General features: G+C 38.7%; 1 protein-coding gene across 5 annotated transcripts; it reads right to left on the reverse strand.

Annotated features, from left to right (window-relative positions):
- Nucleotides 1-297: 297 nt before the first annotated feature.
- On the reverse strand, nucleotides 298-26,051 carry LOC142982015 (mediator of RNA polymerase II transcription subunit 12-like). 5 transcript variants are annotated; one of them, XM_076128273.1, is made up of 49 exons: nucleotides 25,908-26,051; nucleotides 25,610-25,821; nucleotides 25,213-25,372; nucleotides 24,661-24,852; nucleotides 24,222-24,335; nucleotides 24,029-24,130; nucleotides 23,588-23,771; nucleotides 22,952-23,133; nucleotides 22,346-22,716; nucleotides 21,361-21,510; nucleotides 21,059-21,146; nucleotides 20,834-20,976; nucleotides 20,367-20,520; nucleotides 19,885-19,992; nucleotides 19,591-19,716; nucleotides 19,238-19,377; nucleotides 19,016-19,149; nucleotides 18,812-18,894; nucleotides 17,628-17,846; nucleotides 17,336-17,448; nucleotides 16,914-17,096; nucleotides 16,337-16,481; nucleotides 15,503-15,692; nucleotides 15,129-15,220; nucleotides 14,909-15,017; nucleotides 14,336-14,556; nucleotides 13,787-13,966; nucleotides 13,313-13,453; nucleotides 12,839-12,956; nucleotides 12,333-12,374; nucleotides 10,352-10,537; nucleotides 10,006-10,093; nucleotides 9,423-9,586; nucleotides 8,922-9,045; nucleotides 8,576-8,688; nucleotides 8,105-8,258; nucleotides 7,246-7,466; nucleotides 6,530-6,737; nucleotides 6,306-6,386; nucleotides 5,881-6,020; nucleotides 5,595-5,697; nucleotides 5,356-5,454; nucleotides 4,973-5,117; nucleotides 4,498-4,607; nucleotides 3,068-3,165; nucleotides 2,703-2,982; nucleotides 2,161-2,457; nucleotides 1,894-1,968; nucleotides 298-1,570 (listed from the first exon to the last, which is right to left on the reverse strand). In XM_076128273.1, exons 1-49 carry the CDS (start codon nucleotides 25,912-25,914, stop codon nucleotides 1,370-1,372), a joined length of 7,290 nt encoding a protein of 2,429 aa, XP_075984388.1. In that variant the 5' UTR covers nucleotides 25,915-26,051; the 3' UTR covers nucleotides 298-1,369. The 5 variants fall into 5 exon arrangements, with proteins under 5 accessions (XP_075984388.1, XP_075984397.1, XP_075984378.1 ...); XM_076128282.1 differs by having other exon boundaries at nucleotides 6,530-6,725; nucleotides 19,016-19,152; XM_076128263.1 differs by having other exon boundaries at nucleotides 19,016-19,152.
- Between the last annotated feature and the right edge of the window lie 274 nt (nucleotides 26,052-26,325).

A 26,325-nucleotide genomic window follows, 5' to 3' on the forward strand; every position in this document is an offset into this window, starting at 1 on the left:
TTTAAATATAAAATACAGTCATTGATCTTTTGGTTATTCCAGCATTCTTTCAAGTTCCATTAGTTCCACTAAGGAGTCAGCACCTAAGTTGCCCACACGTCGAACTCGACACATGTCATGACTTGGTGCCAACGGTCTACTTCAAAGGCAGTATAGAGAGCGCGATTCGTAATCACTACTTGGAGAAGCAGCTAAGTCAGTTCACTCCATAGTACAGTAATAGCTGCATTACTTACAAAGACTTGATCTGTATTATATTATAAGGTATATACATATAACAATAATAAAACAAGGGTATTCTAAATTATTCTTATATTTAGAAATGAAATTTTAAAGTATTTACAATTTAACTTAAACTCTAATAAGATGTGAGTTCATCAATTGTACTAGATATATAAAATAGGCATTACATTCATCTTGCATATAAATCTTGTACGATTACAGTGTATGCTTACAAAATCGACATGTGATTATATTAGACAAAATACTCTACATAACACAGTAATAATAAATACGAACAAAACGTTTGCCACAAGAGCATCCAATACGAAAAGAACTCACAAAGTAGGTAAGATCATTGTATAAATAAAAAAATAAATACAAATAGTAATTTCCCTAATTTATAACAGATTCAACTACTACTGAATGATCAGTTCAATGAAATATAACTGCTTACTAAAGCAATAAAGTCATTTTTTTATAGCACAATACAGTGCTAGTTCGTAAAATTAGCACATTACTCCGAAAATAGTTTTTTATATAGCCGCTTGTGATTTGTTTGGACGGCATTTTCTTTCAGTTGTTATATTGACATATATTTGTACATTACTTAGTACAAATTCAATAATTCATTTACATTTGGTCGTGTAAATAAGCTATGTTTACAACAAGTTGAATTTAAATTGCAAACTGATCATCGTAAATTGAGTGTTATATTTTCTGTTTATCAACAACCATAAAAATGGTGTTATCGTCAACTCGAGCACGAAGTTAGATTTTCTGTACTTGGTCCAATAATACTTGAAAGGCATAGAACACTTTAATAACGGCTGCACTTTGTAATTAATTTTCTTTAATCTTAATAAATATGTTCTACAAAGTTGGTTTAAATTTCAGTCTAGTTATATAATTTTTTGTACATTCAGGAGTACCAACCAGTAGATTTTATGCCTGTATACTATATAGGTATGGCTAGATGCGCATAAATATACCTACATATTAGTTCATTTTCAAACTATGATATGGTAAAGACATTTTATGTATAAAAATGAAAAAGTTCGCATTCCAAAAACACTATTGGTACTTTAAACAAATATATAGACCAATCACAAAGGCATTCGTTATTAATGTTTCTTGCTATATTTAATAATTAATATGGCGGTTGATACTGTTGTCGTTGTAAATGCTGTACTAGTGGTCCGCCTTGTTGTTGTTGCATGGCCATCATCTGTTGTCGCATGCGTTGTTGTGAGATCTGCTGCTGGTACTGAGCGCTCTGCTGCGGCTGCATACCTCGAGGGTATGGCGGCGCTGGACCGCCCATACCACCCATCGTCACGTTTGGTGCTTGCTGTAGAGGTAAGGCAATGTTATATTGTTTTGAGATAGAATAGTGATATAGATCTTTAACTTTGAGACTTGTGGAGTTTAGATGAGTTATGTTTAGATGAGCCTTATTTTAATTGCCTTTAGAGATAGGAGTCCATTTTAAGACAGAGATATATTTAAGTGTAGGCATGCTATAGGACTAGTTCCTAAGAAGTTGCATATGAGGCAACGATAATGGTGTCAGTCTCTCCATTTATTGACCCACAAAATAGTCGGGTTACGCCTTCTTTTCCCGGTGCACATCGAAATCTTGTTTCCTCCACTGAAGTGATTATCTATACGAACCTGCATGTAAGGTGGACGAGCATTTTGCCTCTGCGCCAAATATGCTTCTTGACTGGCACGGCCACCCATCATATTCTAGAAAGAAAACAAAATGTCAATAACACAAAACACAAGCCAAATATAAAAACTGTAGCTTTATTTAGGTGCAAGAAGTTACCACATAATTTTATCGACTGAGGCAGAATTTCGACATGACTATTAAAACACGCGAATTTAAGCCAATGAAACACTTGAGCAAGATTAAAGTAAAAATATACTATAGTTCACCTGTTGGAATGTCTGTTGTCCAGGGAAAGCTCCCATCGCATTACCCCCTTGCGGTCCCATCGAGCCTCCTTGACTGTTCATAGCCGCCATACCACCACCTTGCCCCATTTGGCCCATTTGGCTCATAGGCTGGCCCATTTGCCCCATGCCTTGACTCATCTGGCCCATGGACTGCGGCATCTGGGACGGCTGACCGACGCCCTGGTTCATTTGTGCTACGTTTTGACCGATGCTGTTCACACCCTGGCTCATGGGGTTCACTTGTTGGCCCATTTGGTTTACGCTTTGGCCCATACCCTGAAATTGGGAAAGTATTATAGAATGTTTTTGCGACAGCTGGCTTGATTGCAGTTTTTTAAATTAAAAGTTGCGCTTGTTCTTTTCAAAGGTAGATAGTTTGGTATTGCACGAATTGTCGAGCTTGTTTTTATGTGGTAGAGAAAGCACAATACACTTTGATCACTACTGGAGATATTTTGTTGCAGTGGATAAGTTTCACATAAACCTAACCTTAGCATATGCTAAAGTAAAATTATTCATACCTGGTTCATCATTTGTTGTTGTCCTCCCTGCATCATCTGCTGCCCATACCCTCCATAGCTCTGCTGCATACCGCCGTACTGTCCTCCAAACATCTGTCCGCCCATGCCTCCCATTTGGCCGCCGCCCATCTGGCCGGCTCCCATTTGTCCAGCGCCCATTTGCCCACCACCCATCTGTCCGCCTGCCATCTGCCCGCCTCCCATCTGAGTTGGCATTTGTACTCCACCCATTTGGCCCATAGGTCCCATGCTGCCCATTCCACTCATTGGGTTCATTTGCCTGGTAAATATTAAAGTACTATTTAGTAAACAGAATTGAAACAAGACATTAAGTATGGTTAATTGAGTATGTTGATGTAACTTACGCAGACTGCATGGCTCCCATTTGGTTTGGTTGCATCTGTCTCATCGTTTGCCGCGGGAATGGTGCGCGTGCGTGAGGTGCGCCAGGGTATCCACTGCTCTGTAATATCAGTCATTATTAAGTCAGGTCCATTCATTTGTAAGTCAATTTCTTTAGTTTGTAATTTTTATAAGACCCATGGAATTGTGAAATGGGCTAGACATCAAAGTTACAACTATTAAGTGCAATATTGTAAAATCACTACATAGTATAAAACAAAGTCGCCCATTTTGTCTGTAGTCCCTTCGTATGCATAAAACTTTAAAACTACGCAACGGATTTTGATGCGGTTTTCACTAATAGAAAGAGTATTTTCTCCGACAGGTTTTTATATATAATTGAAATACATTGAAACTATATTAGCTGAGTTATAGCGATTTATGTCCAAGAAGTCAGAAAAAAAATCTAATTGAAGATTGCATTTGTGCGTGCGCCGCTTATACCGTTGGATACAAGTAAGAACAATGTATAGCAAAAACATTGGTCTTAATTAGTTCTACAAAAAAGTCCGCGATGACATATATCCAGCTTTTTTATTTAAGTCACAAAAACTACTTTTCTGTATTAAAAAAACATTTAATTCGTTGGGTGATGTTTAACTGGTGATATGACCAATAATACATATATCCTTATCAAAATAAGTAAGTTCATCATCACGAGCATTTAATTTAGATTATTTTTGCAGTTTACAGTGTGTTATTTAGACATATAGTTTAGGAGATATCACGATATTAGTATTGCGGCACGGTACGGGCCGGCCGCGGCGGCGGGGGCAGCGGGCAAAATAACATGTATATCTATCTACCTACAGGTAGTTTTTAATTGTAGATAGTCTTTAATTTTAAATATATGGGAAACCTTTCTCATCGTTAAAATGAAAATGTATGTATACCTTATATTATATTTCAAAAAATGTAGACAAAGTTAATCTTCTAAAAATAAATGTAAATAAAAAATAAGTAAAAGTAATAAAACGTAGAATGTAAATAATTTAAAAAGTAAACAAGAAAATAATAGTTAGATGTATATAACAAAAGTAGGCAAGTACATAAAAAAAAACAAAAAATATAAAAAAAACGGTACATAAAAAATAAATAATATTAAAAAGTAGGTACTACGACTTTGATCTATACATATAAGACAAAAAAAAATCTGTACATTACTTAAATATTTTTTCCAAAAACTGATAGGGGAGGCGATCAAAGAAGAGTCACAGAAACCAAAAAACATTTTAATATTTTAAACGCGGTTAAGGGAAAGAGAAGTTATTGTGAATTGAAAATTAGTATCCAATATGTGTTGGTGCGTTGACTGTATTTGTCGAAGTAGCGGGATACACGCAAACGAAGTTGCGCGGGTCAGCTAGTACTATATAATGTGTTGGAAAGTTACCTGCATCTGCGTCATTTGGTTGAAAGGCACTCGTTGTCTCAGCATGTTGCTCAACGCTTGCTTTGACTGATTGTTCGACGGTGGCGCCACGCCGCGGGGACTCACACCAGCTATTGACAATTCATTTTGCTAATGAGTATAACCAGAGTAGGAACAATATCTTCGCATAAAATACGCATGCATTCGTCGCTACCGGATGCGTATACAACTTAGAACTCTACGCTAACTTTTACAATTACTATAGTCTTTTCACCATAGCATGGCAGTAGAAAACATTGTAGTCCGTCGACAATAAATTGTATTCCCGTAGTTATTGCATTTAATCGTGTCATAATCAATATTAGCAAATGATAATACTGGTCAGGATCGTGTTTATCTTATTCTTCGACCATATTAACGTGCGTAAACCATATTCCTTGCGTATGAGTAAAATGGACTATACCACTGAAAAGTTATAGCTGTATCAAATCCTTACCGGGTCCAGCGCCGGGCGGGTTGTAATAGTTCTGTCCGGGCGGCGGGAACCACTGCTGTTGAGGCTGCATGAACTGCGGCTGTTGCTGCGGCGTCGGCGGCATGCCTTGAGTGCCCACACCGCCTTGCGGGGGCACGCCGTTCGTCTGGACAAAATGTAACTATAAAGTTTTCTCTTCATACAAACTTGTGTCGTGAATACTGTGTCTGTGATCTTGGCTAACATGTTACGTATCGCTTGGATTTGAATAACTCTGTTTTAGGAGGGACATCCAGATGTTGATATACAATAGTATATCTTTGGAGCATCAGCAAAAGGCGGAGACGCCACTTTAAGCATACACAAAAATATCAGAAGTAGAAAGAAAGTAGTTCTTAACTTACCGGTGTCGTAGGTTTAGATTTTTTAACATTCTTGCAGGGTACAACGCGTGATCTCGACTTGCCAGCCCCGGTGGGACTTGAGTCCAGACTTCCATTATCCTTTACAAACATACAAAACATTAGGCATTGTTATACGCTGGTTACGTACACTTTACGTATAAGTGCACGTATACATTTTGTAGAACTAAATTTGATCGGTAATGTTTATGTTAATGACATGTGTATTATGTTTTTCTTACCTGTTTGCTATCGTTAGTTTCTAGATCCTCCGGTGGTAAGGGAAGCGGCTCTAGGTAATGACTTAACGGTTTCACCAAACTGTGTGTGTGGTACTTCAACAACCTGAACAAAAAAACGAGTTAAGATTTTGACCAAAGAAAAAACAGACATTGGATTTCGCACCATTCTTTAATTATAGACTAAAACTCCGTTCGTAAAAACCGCATGAAAATATGTATGGTAGATTTTGAGTTAATCGTGTACAGACAGACAGACGCGGAAGTGACTTTGTTTTATAATATGTACCTGTGTGCATTCTCATAGGTAAGTGGTTTTCGTTCAATCTTGGTGGCTGCAAACCACGCCCATGAGAGCGGTGCGGGATTCCTTCCACCTTCCACCAGCTCCCAGCTCGATACACGTTGTTTGTCCGTCAGACGAAGACCCTAATGACAAGAAAAAATATAAGCAACAATATTTCAACACATATTTGTTCGTTTTTTTTTTAAAGGCAACTCCCGTACTAAGAATTGCTCTTGTGTCGCGGGGACTTTTACAAACATACAAACGACGGACACAAAGCACAACCAGACCCGAAACAATTATATTCGTGGATCGCACAAATAATTGGAATCGAACCCACGACCTCCCGACGTAGTGGTATCGGCGTGGCGACCTAAACCACTGCGCCACGGAGGCAGTCAATATTTTATATTGTTGCAAGTATTTACCTGTTTTTTATCACTATCGAAGCCGGTTATCTTGTTTCCTTTTTGATCCACAAGACATCCTATCGGCTCACATGCAATCACCTGCGTGTAAAGTAATACATGTAAAATCAATATTCCTCGAGATAAAATCGTCGTGTTAATAAGGATTACTTCGCGTAATACAAACAACTTGTGCATAAGCCTGTTATTATATGAAAATTCATGGGTTAAAAACAAAATATTACCTCAATAATAGTATTCTTCGATAACGGTAACAGTTGTCGTACACACTGCACGGAAGGTCCATGTCTGTCACCGATCTCCTTCTTCAATTTCTTCATAAGGTTCTGGTAGTGTTTCCTGTTGTTGTCGTCGCCTCCGTCCGCCAGCGTCGAGTGTATCAGAGTGGCAAGCATATCGATCAATGTGGTGAACAGGTTGCTGCGACACAAACTATATTAATTTATTGTAAATACACTGTCTGCCCGGCCATGATCGATGTCCCGCGATACGGATGTTTAGTATGATCCTGCAGTGATAGGTTAGGTTTCTGCTGAAGATGTTTGACAATCCAAAACCTTCCTTTAAAATAAGTAAATATGAAACGAAGTGAACCTTGAAATAATACCCTCGTAACAAGGAAGTATGGTTACAGAAATATAAAGAAATATAAATGTGAGTCCTAACCCCTCCCTCATTACGGGAGGAGACCCTTGCCCAGCAGTGGGACAGTAATGGGTAAAATTTATTTTATTATTTTTAAATGTGAGTAAAAAGAAAAAAAGGTTTTTTTGAAAATATTAAAAAAAAATCGTCAACCAGAATCAACCAGAATGCCCGTGACAATGATAGACGGCCACCATCCATGGAATGTCCTCGCCAAAATGCGCTTAGCAGTCTGTGGAATGTAGTGAGAGCGGCACACAAGAGACACAGCAGGCCCGAATGGGTCGGCGGGTACCTGTTGTTGTAGGCGTCGATGAGCTGGTGCGCCACGAGCTGCGTGAGCAGCACGGCCCAGTCGGCGGTGAGCTGGTGCGAGCGGCGGATGGCGTCGAACATGCCGCCGGCCAGCGAGAAGCGCAGCGCGAGCGCGTCGGGCGCGGCGTCGTCCTGCGCGTCGCAGGCGGCGCGCCCCGCCACGTGCTGCAGCTGCGCGTGCACCGAGCTCAGCAGCGCCTCCTGCACGCGCACGCCTTATAGTGCCACCGCTTACGTTCACATATTACTTTCAGATTACACTCGATGAGCCGAATTAGATCACCTTTATTCTTTAGTTACTTATGCGACAATCGCTTATAAGCGTCAGCAGAACATATCGCCGGTCGCTTTAGTTGAAAGCTCTTTATATATTTATATCTAGTATCTACATACCCTATTCGATGTTTATGTTTACTACGACGGCACAAATAATAAAGCTACCGCACTCGAATGAAGAGCCACAGAGTATTCATAGTTATTCAAACAGATATTTTTATCATTTCATGCTGCCGCTAATAAAGCCATATTGATATATGTATATCTCGAGATCGGTACAATACAATAATATGATAAATAAAATAAATAGAAAAATGTAGCGTAAACAACCTTTGTCTAACCTTTCAGCAAAATACAGACATGTTTAAGAAATAAAGAAAAATATAATTATTAGATTTTGTTATACATTTTTAAACACAGGTAAATATTATAAAGTATGGTATAAGAAGCGCATAAACAAAATATAAGCACACAGAGCGAAACAAAAAATATAACAATATTATAATTATGTTAAATTGATGTAGTCATTATTTTATACATACATATGTGAGGTTTGTCCGTACCTTTTGATCATCTTGATGTCTAAGACAGGTGAGTACGAGCGACAGTAGTGGTTCGTTAGCCAGACGTACGGCGTTCCCTCCGCCGCACGCGCACCCTCCCCCGCAGCCACCGCTGCTTACCCCGCGCTTACCACCGGCGCCACCACCCGCAGACCTGACCGTATACACAAATTTTAAAAATGTCACAACACACCATCACACGTCTAGTATACAAAGATGTATGTAGTATCCATTTACTACTATTGCAATTAGGGTTTCTCATTCCCCGACTATATTTTGTTCCCGAATACCGAGACTTCTCGATGAGAAACTTTAATTGCAATATATCGGCCGTCACCGTTCAAACCGCAGAAGCAAACAGAATTATAGTATCGGAAAAATTACAATCTATTAAGATGTGTAGCAAGGAGTAATGACTGACACTAATGAAAAATTCTTTGTGAAGTATTTCGCATCGTGATGTCCACTCACCCTTTATAACTGGGACTCTGGTGGCTTTTGCAGTCGCGATGAGAGCTGCCGCCGCCACCACCCCCGCTGGAACAGTTGCCGCTACACCCCGCGCCCCAACCACTCTCCAATATCTATGCAAATAATAGATTTAGTACATATTCGTATGTAATCGAATTGAAAAATTTCCCAATCATTTGACAGCTTCAAAATCATTATAATGCCATGTTATACAAAATAGCAGTGTTTTAAATTTTTATTGGATATTTAATACTGTAAGTTACGAAGCAAATTACAACAGACGACAAACTTTGACTTTTTGACAATAAGTAGAGAAAAGATATGTGAATAATATTAGTTGGCTCACCTGTCCAGCTTGTTTCAGCACTCTGCCTTGTACGGCGGCAGGTAACTTGGCAACTAGCGGTGCCACCAGCCACACGGACTCCGACCATTTGCTTGTACTCACTACGCCGCGGTCGGTACCAGTCCTGTACAAAACAAAGATTTCTGATAAATTCGCCCGCGTTAACATATTTTATCCCTTTATCACAGCATTTTCATTACTGCTCCACTCCTATTAGTCATATATCGATGAATAGGTATTAAACAAAATAATAATTATTCAATTAGAACCAGTAGTAAAAGAGATTCAAGCAAACAAATTCTTCAGCTTTATATTGTAACTAAGTTTAAAATAGATTAACGAATTTCCAAATTTTAATTATATGACGAACAAAAAAACAGCCTAAAAGATTGTTACAAAATAACGAGTATCTATAAGGACGACGACTTTAGTCTACAAAGCCTTAGTTGTAAGATTCTTATAGCTCAGGAACAGGGATTTATGTTGTGTAGCTATATATACCTGTCCTTGTCTGGTGGTGGCGGCGCCGGTTGCTGGAACACATTGATGAAGGCGCGCGCGACCGTGTCGAGCCACGCGCTCAGCTCCGACGAGCCGCTCGGGAACTGCTTGAACATCAGCTGCAGGTCCAGCCACGACATGCGCAGCGACCATTGTTCTAAGTTCTAAAACAATACACATATATGTATTTTAACAATCTTACAGTACAGAACAGTTTTTCGCCCAGTACTTGAAAATCGACTATTATGAATTTTAATTATAAGTTATTTAATATAAAAATAATATGACATTCAGTAAAACCTCAGTAAAGATATAAAACGGTACTCTCTGTCTATGTCAGTGCTCTATGTATATATACAAAATAATGTCAAATGCATGTTAGTGTGTGTAATGCTTTATTCATTGATTGAATGTATTTTATAAGCAATATCATTACAAAATATTCGCGTTCTGCACCGCTACACATAAACTATAAGTGTGCCCAATTTCTTACTCCTGCTTCCGCACAATTTTCGTAAAAAGGGGTCCAAAGTATATCGATAAACCATTAGATTTTTAAAACAGTTTAAGAATGAACGCTTACCTCTAAAAGTCGTGTGATCATCGTCTTCTGATCGAGATCAGGATGAGTGTGACTTGCTGATTCAGGGTAGCAGATCATGTGAAGCAGCCTGTGTAATAACAATGTACAAATGCTTGCATTAGTCACGCTTACAGATTGCTTACATACAAAAAATAGTATACTAGTATAGTGTTGAGCAGTGATAGCCGAGTCGTTTAAGTTGTGTCTCCCACGGAAGTGGTTTCAGGTTCGAATCCGAGACAACACACCAATGACTTTTCGAAGTTATGTGCATATTAGAAATAATTATCACTTGTTCCAACGTTGTAAATCAGCTCAATGTCACTTAAAATAAGGTTTATATTACCTTTGCGCTTGTCTTGGAGTGAGCATAGGATCGAGCAGCATGTCCGGCTGGTACAGCTCATCGGGGTTCTGTAAGCATTTCTGTAGCACCCACTCTTCAGAGCATATCTCTGCCAGTACCCTCCTGGCCAACGAGGACAATGATTGCGAAGAGTCCAACAATGTTGAACCGACGCCGCCGCTACCCCTGCAACCATTCACTTTATATTCAATTCACTTATTAAATTGTGTTTCCAAAATACCCTTTGTTAGAGGTAAGTCAGTTGATAGCAAGAGTAACCTATTTTTGGAAATATTACTTTGATACGACAGACAAAGTTGACCAACATTATTGTATTGTGAACAGTTAGCTTTGACTAAAAAAAGTAACCATAGGTGTATAAAATTAACTTTAATACTTTATTGCTCTTTCCTAGTTGTAGTACGATATAGATTATAGAAAAACAATTTCTATATTGTCAGGATCTACTCAATTAGACTTTCTTACTAAACTAATTATGAGTTTAAGTATAAAGGAGATCATTCAGGATCCATAAATTTTTGGGCCGTTTTTTAAAGTGCCAAAATGAATGATCTACTTTGCCAAAGAAATTAAGTTCTGACCAACCTCTACACTACTTAGGTATCATGGAAGATAATTTCACAGAACATGGTATTACCACTCAATACCAAATACCCCATTAGTTTCGTATGATTCATTTGTTTAGTTTATACAATGAACAAGCAGGAATCACCCAAACATAATGTTTGACAATCACAATAGTGTTCTAATTCACACTACGGCTACGAGACTTAAGGAAGATGTGTATGTGTTATTAGTAGTGAACACGAATACACATAGAACTGGATTGTACGCAGTGTTAACACAATATGGCGGACCTGTGGACGAACACAACCGTGATGGAAAGGACCGTTTACTTACAAATATTTAATAAAGTATAATGATATATTGTTAATTTTAAAATTGTTTATCGTTATTTAAGTTAATAATGGAGTTTATTCGAGTCAAAATAATAGCCGCGGAGCAAAAATGATTACTCAACTTCAAAAAATTGGCTCAAGAGTTAAAATTTTTAACTGTATACTTTTGGGGCATTATTTACTGATTGAAATGTCACAGTAACTTGTAAACCAATTCAAAAGTTTTTGAAATAAAAAACAGAAACGAAAGGGTACACAATAGTCACATAAACACAAATCAAACATTTGAAACCTATTTTATGTAATAGCAGTTTTAATCGACAATTATAATTACATCACTATTATAGAACTCGAATAAACTATAATACTATACATAGAGGTTGAATATTTGTAAGTAAAGAGGTGCATTAGTTAGAAGGACAACGTTACAACCACGTAGGATCTCCTCTAGATAGACAGGGTGAAGCAACTACACATCGACACTTCCCTTGGCACAGCATGATGACGAGCAAAACAATATGAAGAGAAGCGAAGCGAGTGAACGTTGGCGTAGCTAACAATACATAAACCAAAGAATATATATTTTTTTACTTATGTTAATTTATAATACGACAAAGTTGACTGTACTTTTCTGACACATCTTTTTATATTAAAATATCTGGTTAAGTTAACTTGCGAGTCGCGTATATGACAAGTGCAGTTAGACGATTTATGCCACGGATTATGACTTCTGGGATGCATGGCATAAACTATTATTTCTATGGTCGGTGGAAATTAACTAACCGCCCGGTTAAATTAACAGAAACATAAATATAAATTAAAATTTTTGCTCATAGCTTTTAAGGGGATTAACGAATCCTTTGGTTCCAATAATTAAGTCACTTTTTTAAATCGGTTATATACGAATATTAAGATAATCAAGTGATGCTTAGCTACGCCAACAAAACAGTGTACGTCATGTAAAGAGAATGAAACGAGTATGTACATAAATGAGTACACAGTGAAGCCATGTCCGTTCATAGGATGTGCAACCGTGTAACTCAATAACAAAATAAACAAACCTAGGAGTTCTATGGCCCCCACTCATCTCTGAATCTACCATCCTAAGGATAAAAAAATAACGCGAGTCATTATGTGTATCCTTTATATAATTATATGGTTTCATTATGATCCTTGATGATGACTATTTTAATTATACTGTTGGTAGTTATTACTCAACCACGAGGAGACATTAAAAGGTCTAATTTTTGCTTCCATCGCCACAACTGTTTCTCAGTATTAAAGGACTTCTTTTAAGCGAATGACTTTGTAACTTCGACAATACTTCATAAAATCTACAGCTGTCAGACAATATCAGCTCTTAAGTTCTCTATATTACTGAGAACTTTTGAACAATGCAATATAAGTGATAACTTGCTCAATAGTATAAGTAGTTGCTTATTATCACTTTATTTAGGTTTCTGTGGTCGAGTAACACTACCAAAAAGTTACAATTACTTCAAGGATTTATAACGTAAATGATGAGAAACTAATAAATTAATATGTGTTATAGAACTGATATACTTACGACATGAGGTCTAGTTGCGCGTCAGTGGGTACCGTGTCGCTCGTGCCCAATATGTGGGACAACTCGCATGACTTCTTGCCGGACTTGCCGCCGTCGCGGGCGGTCGAATCGCCTACCACTGGTGGACAAATTGTATTAATGGGTGAACTATAGTTTGGTTTATCAAAATCTCTATTCACGATGAATCGTGAAGTAAGCATTGATTGTTTTACTTTCAGCATATTATGTGACGTAAAACTTAAGATACAAGATGTATTTTTCGTTAGTTATCCTAATTCGAGGATAACTTAAGACGTTTTGGGTAGATTATCGTACATCGAAATCAAGAGATTTTCCAAAAGTGGCTTTACAGACATTTTAATATAAATAAAAATCGACATACCCAGTATATTCAAACAGAAATAAGCCGTCCTTTTTAATTTTTTTATACTGCCATGGTTTATTAAAAATGTAATATTGTAAACCAACGCTTACTAAGTATGGCTTTCAATGTAGCCAGTACGGGTCCAACGCCGATGTTCTTGTGAGCCGCGGCGAGCAGGTGACGGTCGCAGGACAGCCGGACCCCCGCCGCCGCGCCGCCCGGACCGGGTGACGTTGACACGGAATATAAACCTAGGTAAGCAAGAATTAATTAGTTTTAGTTATTAAGTGAGCTAAGATTTTAATCAATGGCAATCATTTGCGGTAAGAATTACAGATATCTTCGTCAGGTTGCAACCTATCAGAGAGTCATTAGTTACGTAACAATAAGATTTTAACAACTGACGGTGAAGTGTTTGATAGCGTATTTAATACATTAGGTACATAACGGCAAATATATCAAATTAATCGATACATATGTTCCAACAGGAGTAGTGGAACTGGACAAAACGCAAGTTATAGATTATTCGTATAGGCGGAATTAAATGAGCTGTTGCCTTTTAAGTTTTATTGACGTAGACGTACCAGGTTGTGGTGTATCAACAGTCTTGAACAGCCTCAGTAGTAGATGACAAGTGAGCCTCGCTCCGGTGTCGGGGGATGGCGCGTTCGCCGGGTTGCCGCTCCCACCGCCGCCGCATGCCTTCAGAAGAGAGGGCAGTGCCGCGTGGCGGACGAAGTCTTCTAGTGAGAAGCAGTGGCGCGCTGGAACAAACCGTAGGTTTACCATAAATGTACTCTAAATCTACATTTGACTACTTGGTTTATAGTGTTGAAGTGTGCACCATAGCAAGGGCCGCCTACGATTCTGAAAAAATAGCCGCCACAAAAGGTGAGAGGCCGGGCGCGGGACCAACGACTTAATGAGCCAATTTCGGGCAATCAATGAGAATATTTCGAAAGATAACTTAGGAATACATTTTTGTTTATAGCCAGAGTCTCAACCCGAATGTGCGAGCGTTTGAAATTAAAAGTTTTTCTTGAAGAAAAAGTTATTTCAGAATAATCAAAGGCGATGCCTTATAGTAAAAAGGCCCCATTAAAAGGATCTATAGTGTTAGAGGTGGTTCTCACCGACGAGTATGCAGGTGAAGACGGCGAGCGCGTCGTGCGCGGCCGCGTCGTGCAGGTCGCGGTGGTGCAGCAGGTCGGGGTACAGCGGCGGCGGCGCGGCGCCGGGCAGGCCGGGGTAGTGCTGCGCGCCGCACAGCGCCACCAGCGCGCCCAGCCACTCCGCCGCCAGCCCCGAGCACCACGCCGTCATCTCCGCGCACACCACGCCCAGCTCGTTCACGCTGCGAGCACGCGATACCGTTATACGTCCATCAAACATGCATAGCACTCAAATCATAAAAAATTGAATCCATGATACTCATATGAATACCAGGCAATTTGAACAACATTCTATGAGACTTTGCTATTCGTGTATACCCTTTGTTATAAAAAACGTTTCATAATAATTATGGTTGATCCCGGACAGTAAGCACAGCTCCAAAATTTACAAACTGTAAGATTAATCGCTTTTGGAAGCTTAATAGCGCCAGTGAAGCGTGAATCAACAAAAATGAAATTATTTCGTGTAAATACACGCTCTCATACAGATTGCTAAACAAATATAAAGAAAAATAAATAGAGGTAGTTACTTACCGATCATTGTCTACTTCTCGACAGACAGCAAGCATTGCAGAACAGACGAAACTGTATCTGTTAGCTGGCGACTCTCCCACTTGACGGGCCCACGCTATCTCGATTTTACCTTCAAAATAAATGCACGTGTACTTGGAATATATGCAAATATGATTGGTAATTGAATAATTTATAATACTTTAGTTGTTATATTAATGTTACGAAGAAAATTACACCATACCTTTCCGTGGATTCGTGAAGAATTCACTCAGGAACTGCGGATTGTAAGGATAGTTTGACGGCGTTGGCTGCAGCGGAGAGTAGAGGGCTTGCCTATGATAAAATACACACACAATATAATAATTGCCAACTAGGACTTAAACAACAAAATAAAACGAGTCAAGTTCTGTCTATTTATTAGGAGTAGCCAATACTAATCTTCTCAATAAGCATGTACACTATACAGTTATATGCGACTGTAAGAAAGTATTATTTGTACAACAAAAACAAATGTAGAGAAAAATAAATATTCACTCTCAATATCTACCTAATATTATACTGAAGGGCAAGGCTATACTTAAAACTAAATAATACTATTATAGGAGGTATACGTACTTGATCTTAGGATACGCATTAGCGAACGTATCAGCGTGTGGCGCGTGGAACAAATGTGCGGCCGCCTTGTACAAGTCGTGCAGTTGCGCCAACACGCAGCGCTCGGCCGAGCCGCAGTCGCCGGGGTTCACCACGCACTTCACTAAGCGACACAGTTGCTCGAACACTGCCGATGTCTGCTCTACGCATACTGGACACAAAAGTACACATAGAAATTTCTTAAGAAAAACTTCGGTTCCGCGGCCGTTATCGGTTTCAGTAATGGAAAGGATCTTTCTGTACCCCTTTATGCAAACTTACAATGGCGGATACTATGCTTTGGCATACTTAAGGACTCATTTACGTCCTTATAGACTATAGAAGATGCAGCGAATTGGTAATGCGTGAGAGCTTGTACTGTTAGATCTGTATTGCATGCGAATTGGGGTTACAACAAGCCGTTTTATTGTTAGACACCTGAGTAGGCTAGTAATTTTTTCATGAACACATTCGGCCACCCGCAGCCGGTATTCGCTGTTACGGAAAAAATCTATACTAATATTATAAAGCTGAAGAGTTTGTTTGTTTGTTTGAACGCGCTAATCTCAGGAACTACTGGTCCGATTTGAAAAATTCTTTCAGTGTTAGATAGTCCGTTTATCGAGCAAGGTTATAGGCTATATAACATCACGCTACGGTCATTAGGAGCGAAGTAGCAACGAAAAATGTTACAAAAAACGGGGAAAATTATGACCCATTCTCTCTTCGGTGGCGCAAGCGAAGTTGCGCGGGTCAGCTAGTATAATAATAATACGTAATAGCTAATAACTAAGATAAAACTAAAAGTAAACTTACATAGTAACGACGAGTGGTATTTCCTAAGAGCTCCGACCGTGTACAGAGCGAGAGCAGAGGTGTAAGCTCGAGGCGCGGCCAGACCACTGCTCGGCGCACCACGAGATATCAACGCGCTCTCCACTTCAGACAGTTCTTTCAGTATCTGGGTACAAACATTAAATAGTCAACTTTATTATTACTTACTAGCAATTACTAGCAATATAATGTTTTAATTTCTTTATTAACTCAAGTGTAATTTTCGGATGTTACATTATTACGAGCGTGACAGAGTACAAAATACAAAGGTATACGGGTACGTACACACAATATGTAGGCACGAATTTGCTAAAAAATGTGCCAAGTTGATGAGACATAAATGAGCCTACATAAAGCGATGCGCCTCTGTACGTTTAGAAATATCACTGTAATTTCTGTTAAAGTAGAAAATCTTTACGAAATACAAAGAAAGTTTAACGATAAATTAATAACGTGAAAGACTTGGAAAGGTGCGTGTTACGCAAACCCGTATCATACATAACCAAAAATCGGTATTTTACATAAAAAAATGTGGCTCTTGAGTTACAGTGAAGTGTACCTGTATGCAAGTGTCGATGAGTCCGTGCACGTTGAGCGCGATCTCCATGAGGTCGAGCGCGAAGGCCACGTGCTCGGGCTGCGGCAGGTACGTGGTGGCGCCCGCCGCGTAGGCCGCCAGCGCCTCGCACACCGCGCCGCCCACGGCCCACGACACCGCGCCCTGCTCGTACATCGACATCGCCTGCACCCAGGGACATAGCGGTGTGAGTACTGAGCTAAATAATACCTTTACACTTATAACATGTAGTCATGCCATCATGACACGGGGTTTGTGCTCCCGGCCACTGCTATCTGTGTTGAAATATCAAGCCATAAAAATCCTTTTCGAAAAAGTCTAGTAAAATCACATTATTTAAAAAATCATGTATAAATTAACGTAGTACTTATGCGTAATTTGAAAGACTTATAAACTTTTGGTACCTGGAACTTTTGCGTAACAGCCTCGAAGTTGAATTCACTCCGAGAATGCTTCTTGATTTTCCCTCCTTCAGCGACGTCAATAGAAAACTTCTTAGAGAACAGCTTACATATTTCTGTAAAAAAATTAAATAATTCGCAACACCTTCTAACATTAGCCATTAGCGTAAAGCCACCGATAGACCTAACAATAATGTACATAAGTTTGCAGTTATTGTTTTTAATCTGTCAAAAATATTGCACAATTTAAACTATCTATTATCGTGTAGGGATTGTCAAACTATATTTTCCATACCTTTGGTCATCTTCTTGACAGCATGCTTAGCGTCATCTCTGGCCCTTCCCACGCCGTACAGTAGTATGTGTCGTTGGTTGGCATCGTGTGGCGTGTGTTCCGGTTCCGCGGGCGGCAGTGGAAAGTGTAATGTGTAGTGATAGTGTCGCGACACGGTGCCTGTTGTGATGGCACCTCCGCCGCAGCCTGATGAGGGTCCTGAACTTGTGGTGCGAATACCTGCGTCAAAATACAAAGTTATAGTAGGGCCGCTGAGTTATTACCGATTTGACACATGACAAATTGACAATACTAGTGAAGTGACTGAACCAGTAACCCTAATATCATTTTGGAACAGTTTGTTTTTAAATATTCTAGTATAGAGTGTAATTAAATAAAATCAAAACCAATAATAGTGAAAGACGCAAGATCTTCATTAGGTGGAGTATCCTTGATGAAATAAAATAAATATCCATATTCCTTATTTCCTATATTCCATCAATATTCCTTGAAATAAAAATTATAACTATTCCAATGAATTCGGACAGAATACTATTAAGCACATCACTATGAAAACTAGACGCACGAATCCGCACGATGTAACTTTGTACAAGCGCGCCAAAGAACAAAAAATAAATGTTTTCATATTATTCACAAACTATTTTAAGATTTAAAACAGTGTTCATTGGAAAATTACTTAATTCTGATATTTTGACATAAAGTTGTATATTGAAAAGGTATTCTATATCATTCGGCAAATGTGTCGCTCGTGCAAGGTTATATCGATTAATTTAAAGAATAATCAGTCAAATCGGTAATAACTCAGCGGCCGTACTTTAACTATAGGATTAATAGGCTGAAAATATGCCTAGATTATAGCAATAGTTGGTGACAGTTAACTGTCTTCCTGACACAATGGGAATAAGTGCTTCTGCATTGAAATCTTGGGTACCATTCTTAGCCTAAGTTTCTTCCTTCATTAACGACAGTGGCATATGATGGTCGGGGGTACGTTTATAAGTACTCGATGTTTTAAAGAATTCCGCACTGCAATGTTGACATTCAAGGGTGTTTCTCTATGTCGACGATGCGCGCGAACGACTTACGCAAACGATGAAGGGTAACAGGAAGGAAAACCTTAGGTTGACATGAATGTGTACATTTATTCCTTCAAAAAAAGTACCTTACGTTTATTGAGCACTTACCTGGTACAGACATCGGTCCCATACTCATGCCCGGCATTCCCGGGATGCTCATACCACTCGGGCCCATCATTGGGGAATTCACGCTGCAAATTAAAACGTAATTGTAATATACACTTACTACTATTATTACTTACATAACTGTCAAACACACTATAAATAAATCGTTTAATTGCAAAAAACCAATACGAGAATAATATTTTTTACCTGTGGGATGGTTCACCAGGATCCTTAGGACTGTCTGGTGCGTCCATAGAGTTCTGTTGGTCTTCCTTGATATGCTGCAGCAACTTGTCAAGATCATCATCTATCTTCGAATCATCGAGATCCATTCGTACATTCTCCTAGCACAAAGAACAAATTAGATAATATTCTGACAATTTTATAAACCTTTTTTCAAAAGCTTTTTTATTATGTTGAGTTTTGTACCTCCATCTTAGGCTTCAAATCAATGCCAGCGAAGATGTCTTCATCCATGTTGTGATTAGTTCCCGTGCTGTTCGCAGGAGGCGCCACTGTATGAACACTTCCACCCGTTGATGTTGGTTCCGTTGGGGATACTAGGTCTCCTGAAAACATAAGAGTTGTTTAAAACCTGTTGTAATGTTTGTGTACTAAGTGAAAATTTGTTTTATATTGTATTCAATTTAATGAACTCAGCAACTGCAAAGGCGTCATTATCGTAATGATTGCGTAGCCACACGATTATTTCAACAGTTCAGACAGTATTTCAACGATATACTACTCTATCAAACGTATTACGTAGGTGCGCGTATACGTACCTCTAGATATGAGCGTACACATGTACGCGTCATGAGAGAACACGTCACGACGAATAAGTTCACCGAACAGGTGCACCAAGTTTGCGAACTGCTGCCTGTTGCCCGGTGGCGCGTTTGGACTTTCATCTAAAAAATTAAAACATAATATTAATGATAGAATACTGAAAGGCCACTCAAAAAAATGTGACCAATACGTCTTGAGTTGTCTCTTTCACTTTGCCACATGCATGGCAGAGATACACATACTTATGAGCATAATTACAAATTATGTGACGGGGTACCAGTTTTTCTTACCAAGAACAGGCGCATCATTGTCTAAGAAGCGAAGAAGGAGATTTTGGAAGATCGGTGAACCATTGTATAAGCCAGTGCCAGAACTAATTGATTCTTTGTCGTCTGAGCCTGTAACAAAAACATAAAATAAATCTTCATTATTATTTTTAATAATACTTAGGTGTTGAGGGGGAGAGTGTTTGGTAGCGAAATCTATATGTTGCAGTGTTTTTGACGGAATTAGATGATTATTAGGTCGGTCAAAATTCCAATCGGTAAGCTATACATTTAAGCAGAGATGACTAACCCCTGGTTTCTGAGTACATTTAGCGGTACTTTATCTACTCAATAGCGTTTTTTTTTGTATGAGTTTTGACGCTATTGAATAGATAAACTGCCGTTAAATGTACCTCAGAAACCGGGGGTAAATAGGCCAAAAAGTTATATTTTAGTTTGAGGCCTATTGAGTTGCTCAGTGGTGATGTGTAGTGTGGTGTAGTTACCGGTGGCGTGGTGCTCGTGGTGGTGGTGCAGCGTGTGGTGCTGGCGGCGGTCCAGCAGCGCGGCCGCGGCCTGCGCGCGGTGCTCGCCCCAGCGCGCGCTGCACACGGCCCACTCGCAGATCACGCGGACCACGCTGTACGGACACGCCCACTCCTACGAACAACAATTATATTATTATCGTTACACGTTATATTAATTATATATAATATTCCAAAGAAGAGCAATGCATAACCATAAAAAGTCGATAAACGACATTGTCTTTGATTGGTCGAACTACGCGCGACCTAAACATGAGAGAAGTCGATCTATCGATTGCCGCTTAAGGAAATGGTTACAGTTTGGAACTTGACCCATATCATATAGGGGCAAGACTTCTGCTCAGAAAGAGACAAATATTAATAGTATTTAGTTAAAAATAAACTCGTAATTGGTTTAATTCATTAATTTATAGATTTCAATTACTTACCGGGTCTTTGGTATCGATGCTATCTTTGGAAGGCGGCGGGCAGTTGGCGAACACTTCTTTGTACAACGTGTCCAGATTGTTGTTAGGGTCCACGCGGTCGAAGCAGTGGCGGTCTAGCGCTTCTAAAACTGCTAACACACGAGCTACAAAGATACAAAGAGAATTAAAGATCATTGAAGTGATGCTGTTTAATGATCTATACTAAGCTATAAGTGTGTTTTTTACCTTGAGAACTCGTCTGCCATTTATCAGTACACCATTTGCTTTCGGCTTTTTTGCTTCTGGCCGAGATTTCTTGTTCGGCCTCATACACCTAAAATACAGATTTAAAATAAGCAACCATTGCAACAACTATTTAATTTAAAAGTCACTCGCATTAAAATAATTCCATTAATGTACTATTTAGTATATTTCGAAAATAACTATGCTACAATTGTACTTTTAAACTTGTGCACGTATGTATACGTTTCTGTACTGCGGGCACGGATATGTGCGACATATTTAATTAAGCATTGAAAAATTCTTACCATTTTCCTATGTTCTTCAGTAGTAGCGGTGTCCATATGAGGCATGGGTAGTGCCGAAGGTGGTAACGGCAGTAAATCTAGAGGTGAACCTTGCAGTGATGAGCCACAACCAGACCATACCATGGCGGTTGGACATTCTATACAAATTATCTGCAAGGTAAAAGCTTATTGTAGTTGTTGTCATTAAGTCTCATTAAGATTCGGCTTTAGAATTATGTATTATCTAATATATAAATAAATATTATATGTGAAAGAATACAAAATCTTGTTTGTAGTTAAATGAGTTGCGAGTATTTACGGAATTTACTTATTAAAGTAATTTACGAGATTGTGTGTCACCAAATCATTGGAAAAGTAACCTTATCTATTTAAAGTGCCAATCTGAGAGGGTCAATTAAAAAAGGTTTTTTTTTAACTTCAATCCCAATCTCAGAAGGTTCTTAAACCAATTTGAATGGAGAATGTTAACAAATTTGGATTATTAGCTCTCCATATTCTCTGTTAAAAATAAAAAATACTAGTGAAAGAATTACTTTGATACGTCAATTAGTTTCCGATTTATAAGTAAAACAAGTTGTAACCGCACGGTGACGGTGTGACGTCATTGTACACTATGCTTAATCTGGCTCACATAGTTTTTTTTAATAATATTTACTATTATTACACTTTCAATGTAATAAGCAGACGAAAACACAATAAAATACTGCATAAGCTATTACATCTACGGCTGGAGACTTGATATTAAGCGGGACGCGGCCCGCGCGGCGTGGTGTACAATGACGTCACGCTGTTAGCGGGACTCGATATTTTTTGAAACTTTGAATGCTTGTAAAATCAAAACTACTTGGTATTTTTGACTAAAACAAAAACTAGTTTTCATGTACATGTACAGGCTTTACTGAGTCAAAATTTCAAGCGATTTGGCATACCTAGTAACATTCTCCATTGCCATTATATTTTGCTATTATGTTTATATTTTGTTTACCTGCAAAATGGTAGCCAGCTGTATAATAACATCTCTATGATAAGCGCAGTTGAGTATCTCTCCAAACCCGACTTGTACCGGGTTCAAAGCAGCCGTGACTACAGTATTAACCGTCGGTTTCGTTTCTCTAGGAGACGACGCTCTCTCTTCTTTCACCACATCCATGGGTTGAGCCGGGTTTGGGGTCCCGAGACTGTGATTAGGGTTAGGGGTCCCAAGACTGTGGTTCGGGTTTGGGGTGCCAAGAGAATGGTTGGCGTTAGGCGTGCCTTGGTTCTCCACTGGCGTCGGCTCTCGTTTAATTTGTGATATGTTTGGTTTGACATCTGCGTTCGTGTCGGGCGCTGGCGACATCGGTGTTCCATTTGTTTCTGTAGAAATAATTTAGATGAAAGTTGTTGAAACAAGAACCGTTAAGTGTAGAAACACGACTAGAGCTTTTTTTTTAGGAACTACTGAAACTAAAATATATGCACTCCAGAAATACTGTTTCATAATCTAATTTCTTACTGTAGTCCTGTAGATGAAAAACCTTACAAAACTTTGCTTCATGCAGTACACTTATCTAAGTGGTCAAGCTCTCATAAAACATATTTTGAATGTTACCTGGATTCCTCTCAACAGTCTTCGTAAACACAGCAGGTTGGTTGAGGGTCCTCAGTGTGGTATCAGACAACACTGAGCATATAGCAGCCGCCTTTTTAGCACAGGACGTGGCTAAACGGCGGGACAAGCTCTCGCAGCAGACGAACTCTGACATGTGTTGTAAAGCCAGTGGTAGGAACAATCTATGAGAGAAAGAAAATTTTAAATCTTCAAATATCGTTAATGGATAAATGAGACGAAGCACCGACACGGCGTGTCGATACAATATTGACCAAATACTGAAACCTGAATCATCACTCAAAACTTCAGTTTTATGCTGTGTCTGACACTATAATATCTATTATATTCGTAGTTATTGCAATATTTGAAATTGAGCGACATCTAAGTTTGCTATCGGTTTCAAAAGAACATAATTTTCACAAACTTAAAATAATCTTATCTATGCATCTTATTTTATTTAGTTTATAGTCTCTTCTCGGACATGACAGTATCTTCTTTATTTTTCGTATATTGTTTTTGTGTTCCACTTTCGCGTGTCCGTTTGCCAGGTGGCAAAGGCCTCCTCCAATCTTCTTCATTCTGGCCTTTCTATGGCCATTATCTATGAAAATTAGTTTTTTATAGGATATGTCTCACCTCAAAAGCCCATCATCAGGAGCCCTCTTGTCAAGCAGTTCAATGATCCAAGTGAGGAAGTCATGTCTGTCGAGCAGACCTTCGTCTAACAGGTACTTGGCGAGGCGACAGCAGTAGTTCCACAGCTTCAGAGCTTGGCGCCAGTCAGTGCTCTCACTTGATCCGGGAGTTGATGAACCTAAGGCTGAAGATATTGTGTTATTGAAATATTAACTCTGTAGTGTTTGATTTAGGATAGAATTTAGATTATTTGATCTTTATGTTATGTTATGCTAAGCAGAATTAGCCTAGTGTTAATAGACCCAAGACTATTTGAAATGTCTTTTATACATAACACAGAAATTGCAAAGCCAATTTTGGAGATGCACATTGAACCTTATATCCAGCATCTGAATTGTCACTGTCTAAGTGGTATTATAGTTCTTAACTAAATGTACTTACTGCTAGAATTCCCTGGAGAGTGCATAGAGTTAGGTACTGTAGAATTAGGAGTGGACCCACCAGGAGGGTTCCCTGAGGAGTTGTGGCTAGGAGTGCCTTGACCTTAAACAATATACATTATCAATTCACCCATACTTTTTATACAGTGCTTATTTAACATTGTATGATAATGTTTTGATTATTTAGTACATACCAGACTGCGAAGGTGGTGTTTTATCAGAAATGTTACCAGGAACTGCACTTTGGTAATGTTCAGCCAACTTTGGTATTTGGTCTTTCAGGAACTTTATTAAGGTTGTTGTCCATTCTGAAAGAGGTAAAAAATTTCAGACTGCATAGAAATAACAGAAATAAAAATTTAAACCCACCCATACTTCTTAAAATTTATTCGCCAAGACTATCTCTATACTGTATAGTAATTAGTACTCATGAACAACATAAACTATAATTTATGGAACCACTTTGTTCTTAACCCAGCCCTTAATGAGTCCCATTGTTAGACAGAGACTTCTCTTCATTCCAAATCTGCCTATCCTCTGTCATCCCACCACAATGGATCCACAAATAATCACCCCTAGATCATCAGGCCATAATAAGAACAAATAAAGAGTGTAATAAGACTATAATGTTACCAGTAGTAGGATCAGGCAGCTGTCTCTTCTTGATCTTAGCCTCAGAAACAGCAACAGTATAAGCCGAGCTGAGTTTAATGAACCATGCAGCCCGAGGCATAGACACTTGGTATTCAGTCAGAGTGATGAAGATCTCCTCCTTCTTGTTGAAGTTTGGTGCTTTCTTTGCCAATTGGGAAAGAGGTTTGCTCCCTGAAATAAGTTTGGTTTTAAAGACTTTTCATTAAAAAGTGTGTGTGTAACAGAAGCACAAATTTAGAGGCACCTAGTCTGTGCATTTTCGCGTTGCTGTATTGCAACATTACAAAACGCACAGACTCGTCTGGGGCAGCGAACAAGTTAAGTCATTATTTTCGATTCACACACTGCAGAACTATACTTGGGCCATTGAAAATGTGTAAATGTTCAAGAACATTTGCACATATTTGTAACAGTTCAGTATAGATATAGGATAGACCTAATAAACTTAGTATGTTTAAATATATAACTTAATACTTTGTTGAAATAAGTTACACAGTAGGTAAATGTGTTATGATAACATAGGTAGCTTACCTGCTAAATCTTTGAACCATGCTTCAATCTGCGCTTTAGTGCGAGCAGTAGCTGGCCAGAAGTTGTCCTTAGGGTTCACTTGCTGCCTCTTCCTTCCACAGTCAGGTAAAGTGTTCAACTCTTCTTTCTTGGACAGAATACTAGAGAAAAACTGTCCTATCTGCAAATACACATAAAATATAGATTTGCTTGGTGTCAGTAAGTTTGAATGAATAATAGTATTTAATGTTAAGGACATCTAGAAATTCTGATAAGTAATAGTTGCTTGTTGGTAGGCATATTATTGTGGATGTGTTATGTAGGATTGCGAGTACTGACAGGTGACCTATTTTAGTTATTTATTACAGTTTAAAGGTGAAAATGTACAGTGTTTGAATAACTGACAACAGTCACTTACCTTAGCCGCTGAATAATTAAGATTTCTTGCAGTACCGAACTCGTCATTGGACTGTGGTGTCGTGGAAAATCCATGTTTCACATTCGTGGATGTAAGTTCGTCCTCTTTCTGTCGAGGCTCTTGAGGGTACACATCCGGAGGACCCAACTTAGGCCTCTTCAGAGGACGTTTCTCGTACATAATACCCATGGTGACTGGGTAGAAAGATGTATCTGTTTCGCAATAGCACTAGTAAATATACAAGGATAATGTACACGACTGCAACTTCACATATTCACTATAAAACAGTAATACTGACCACTCATTTAAAGTCTACACAAAACATACATGATTATAATTATGCTAAGAAGTAATTTAATAAGTATAACGTGTTTAAAAATCCATTTATAAAAAGAAAACAAATTAGTACGCAGAGCTAAACAAAAAGCAATTTCATGAATGATTAATGAATGATCGGGAATGAGACCAAATGTAGCGAACGAATGAATAATTTGAATGAACATTAATGAGGTTTTTGACACAGGCAACAAATTCGTAATTCGTCTAAAAATATTTTCTTAGTCGATTTTTATTCATTATGATGGCATGTAATGAATTATGATGTCATTTGTAATTATTTTTAACTAAGTAGGTACACGCAAACACAAATTTGTAAGAAAATTGTACCGTCTCAAGGTATCAATTATGAAAATTTGCTCCCCGAAAATATCTAAAAA

Source organism: Anticarsia gemmatalis, chromosome 2 (genome assembly GCF_050436995.1).
Source record: "Anticarsia gemmatalis isolate Benzon Research Colony breed Stoneville strain chromosome 2, ilAntGemm2 primary, whole genome shotgun sequence".
NCBI lineage: Eukaryota > Metazoa > Arthropoda > Insecta > Lepidoptera > Erebidae > Anticarsia > Anticarsia gemmatalis.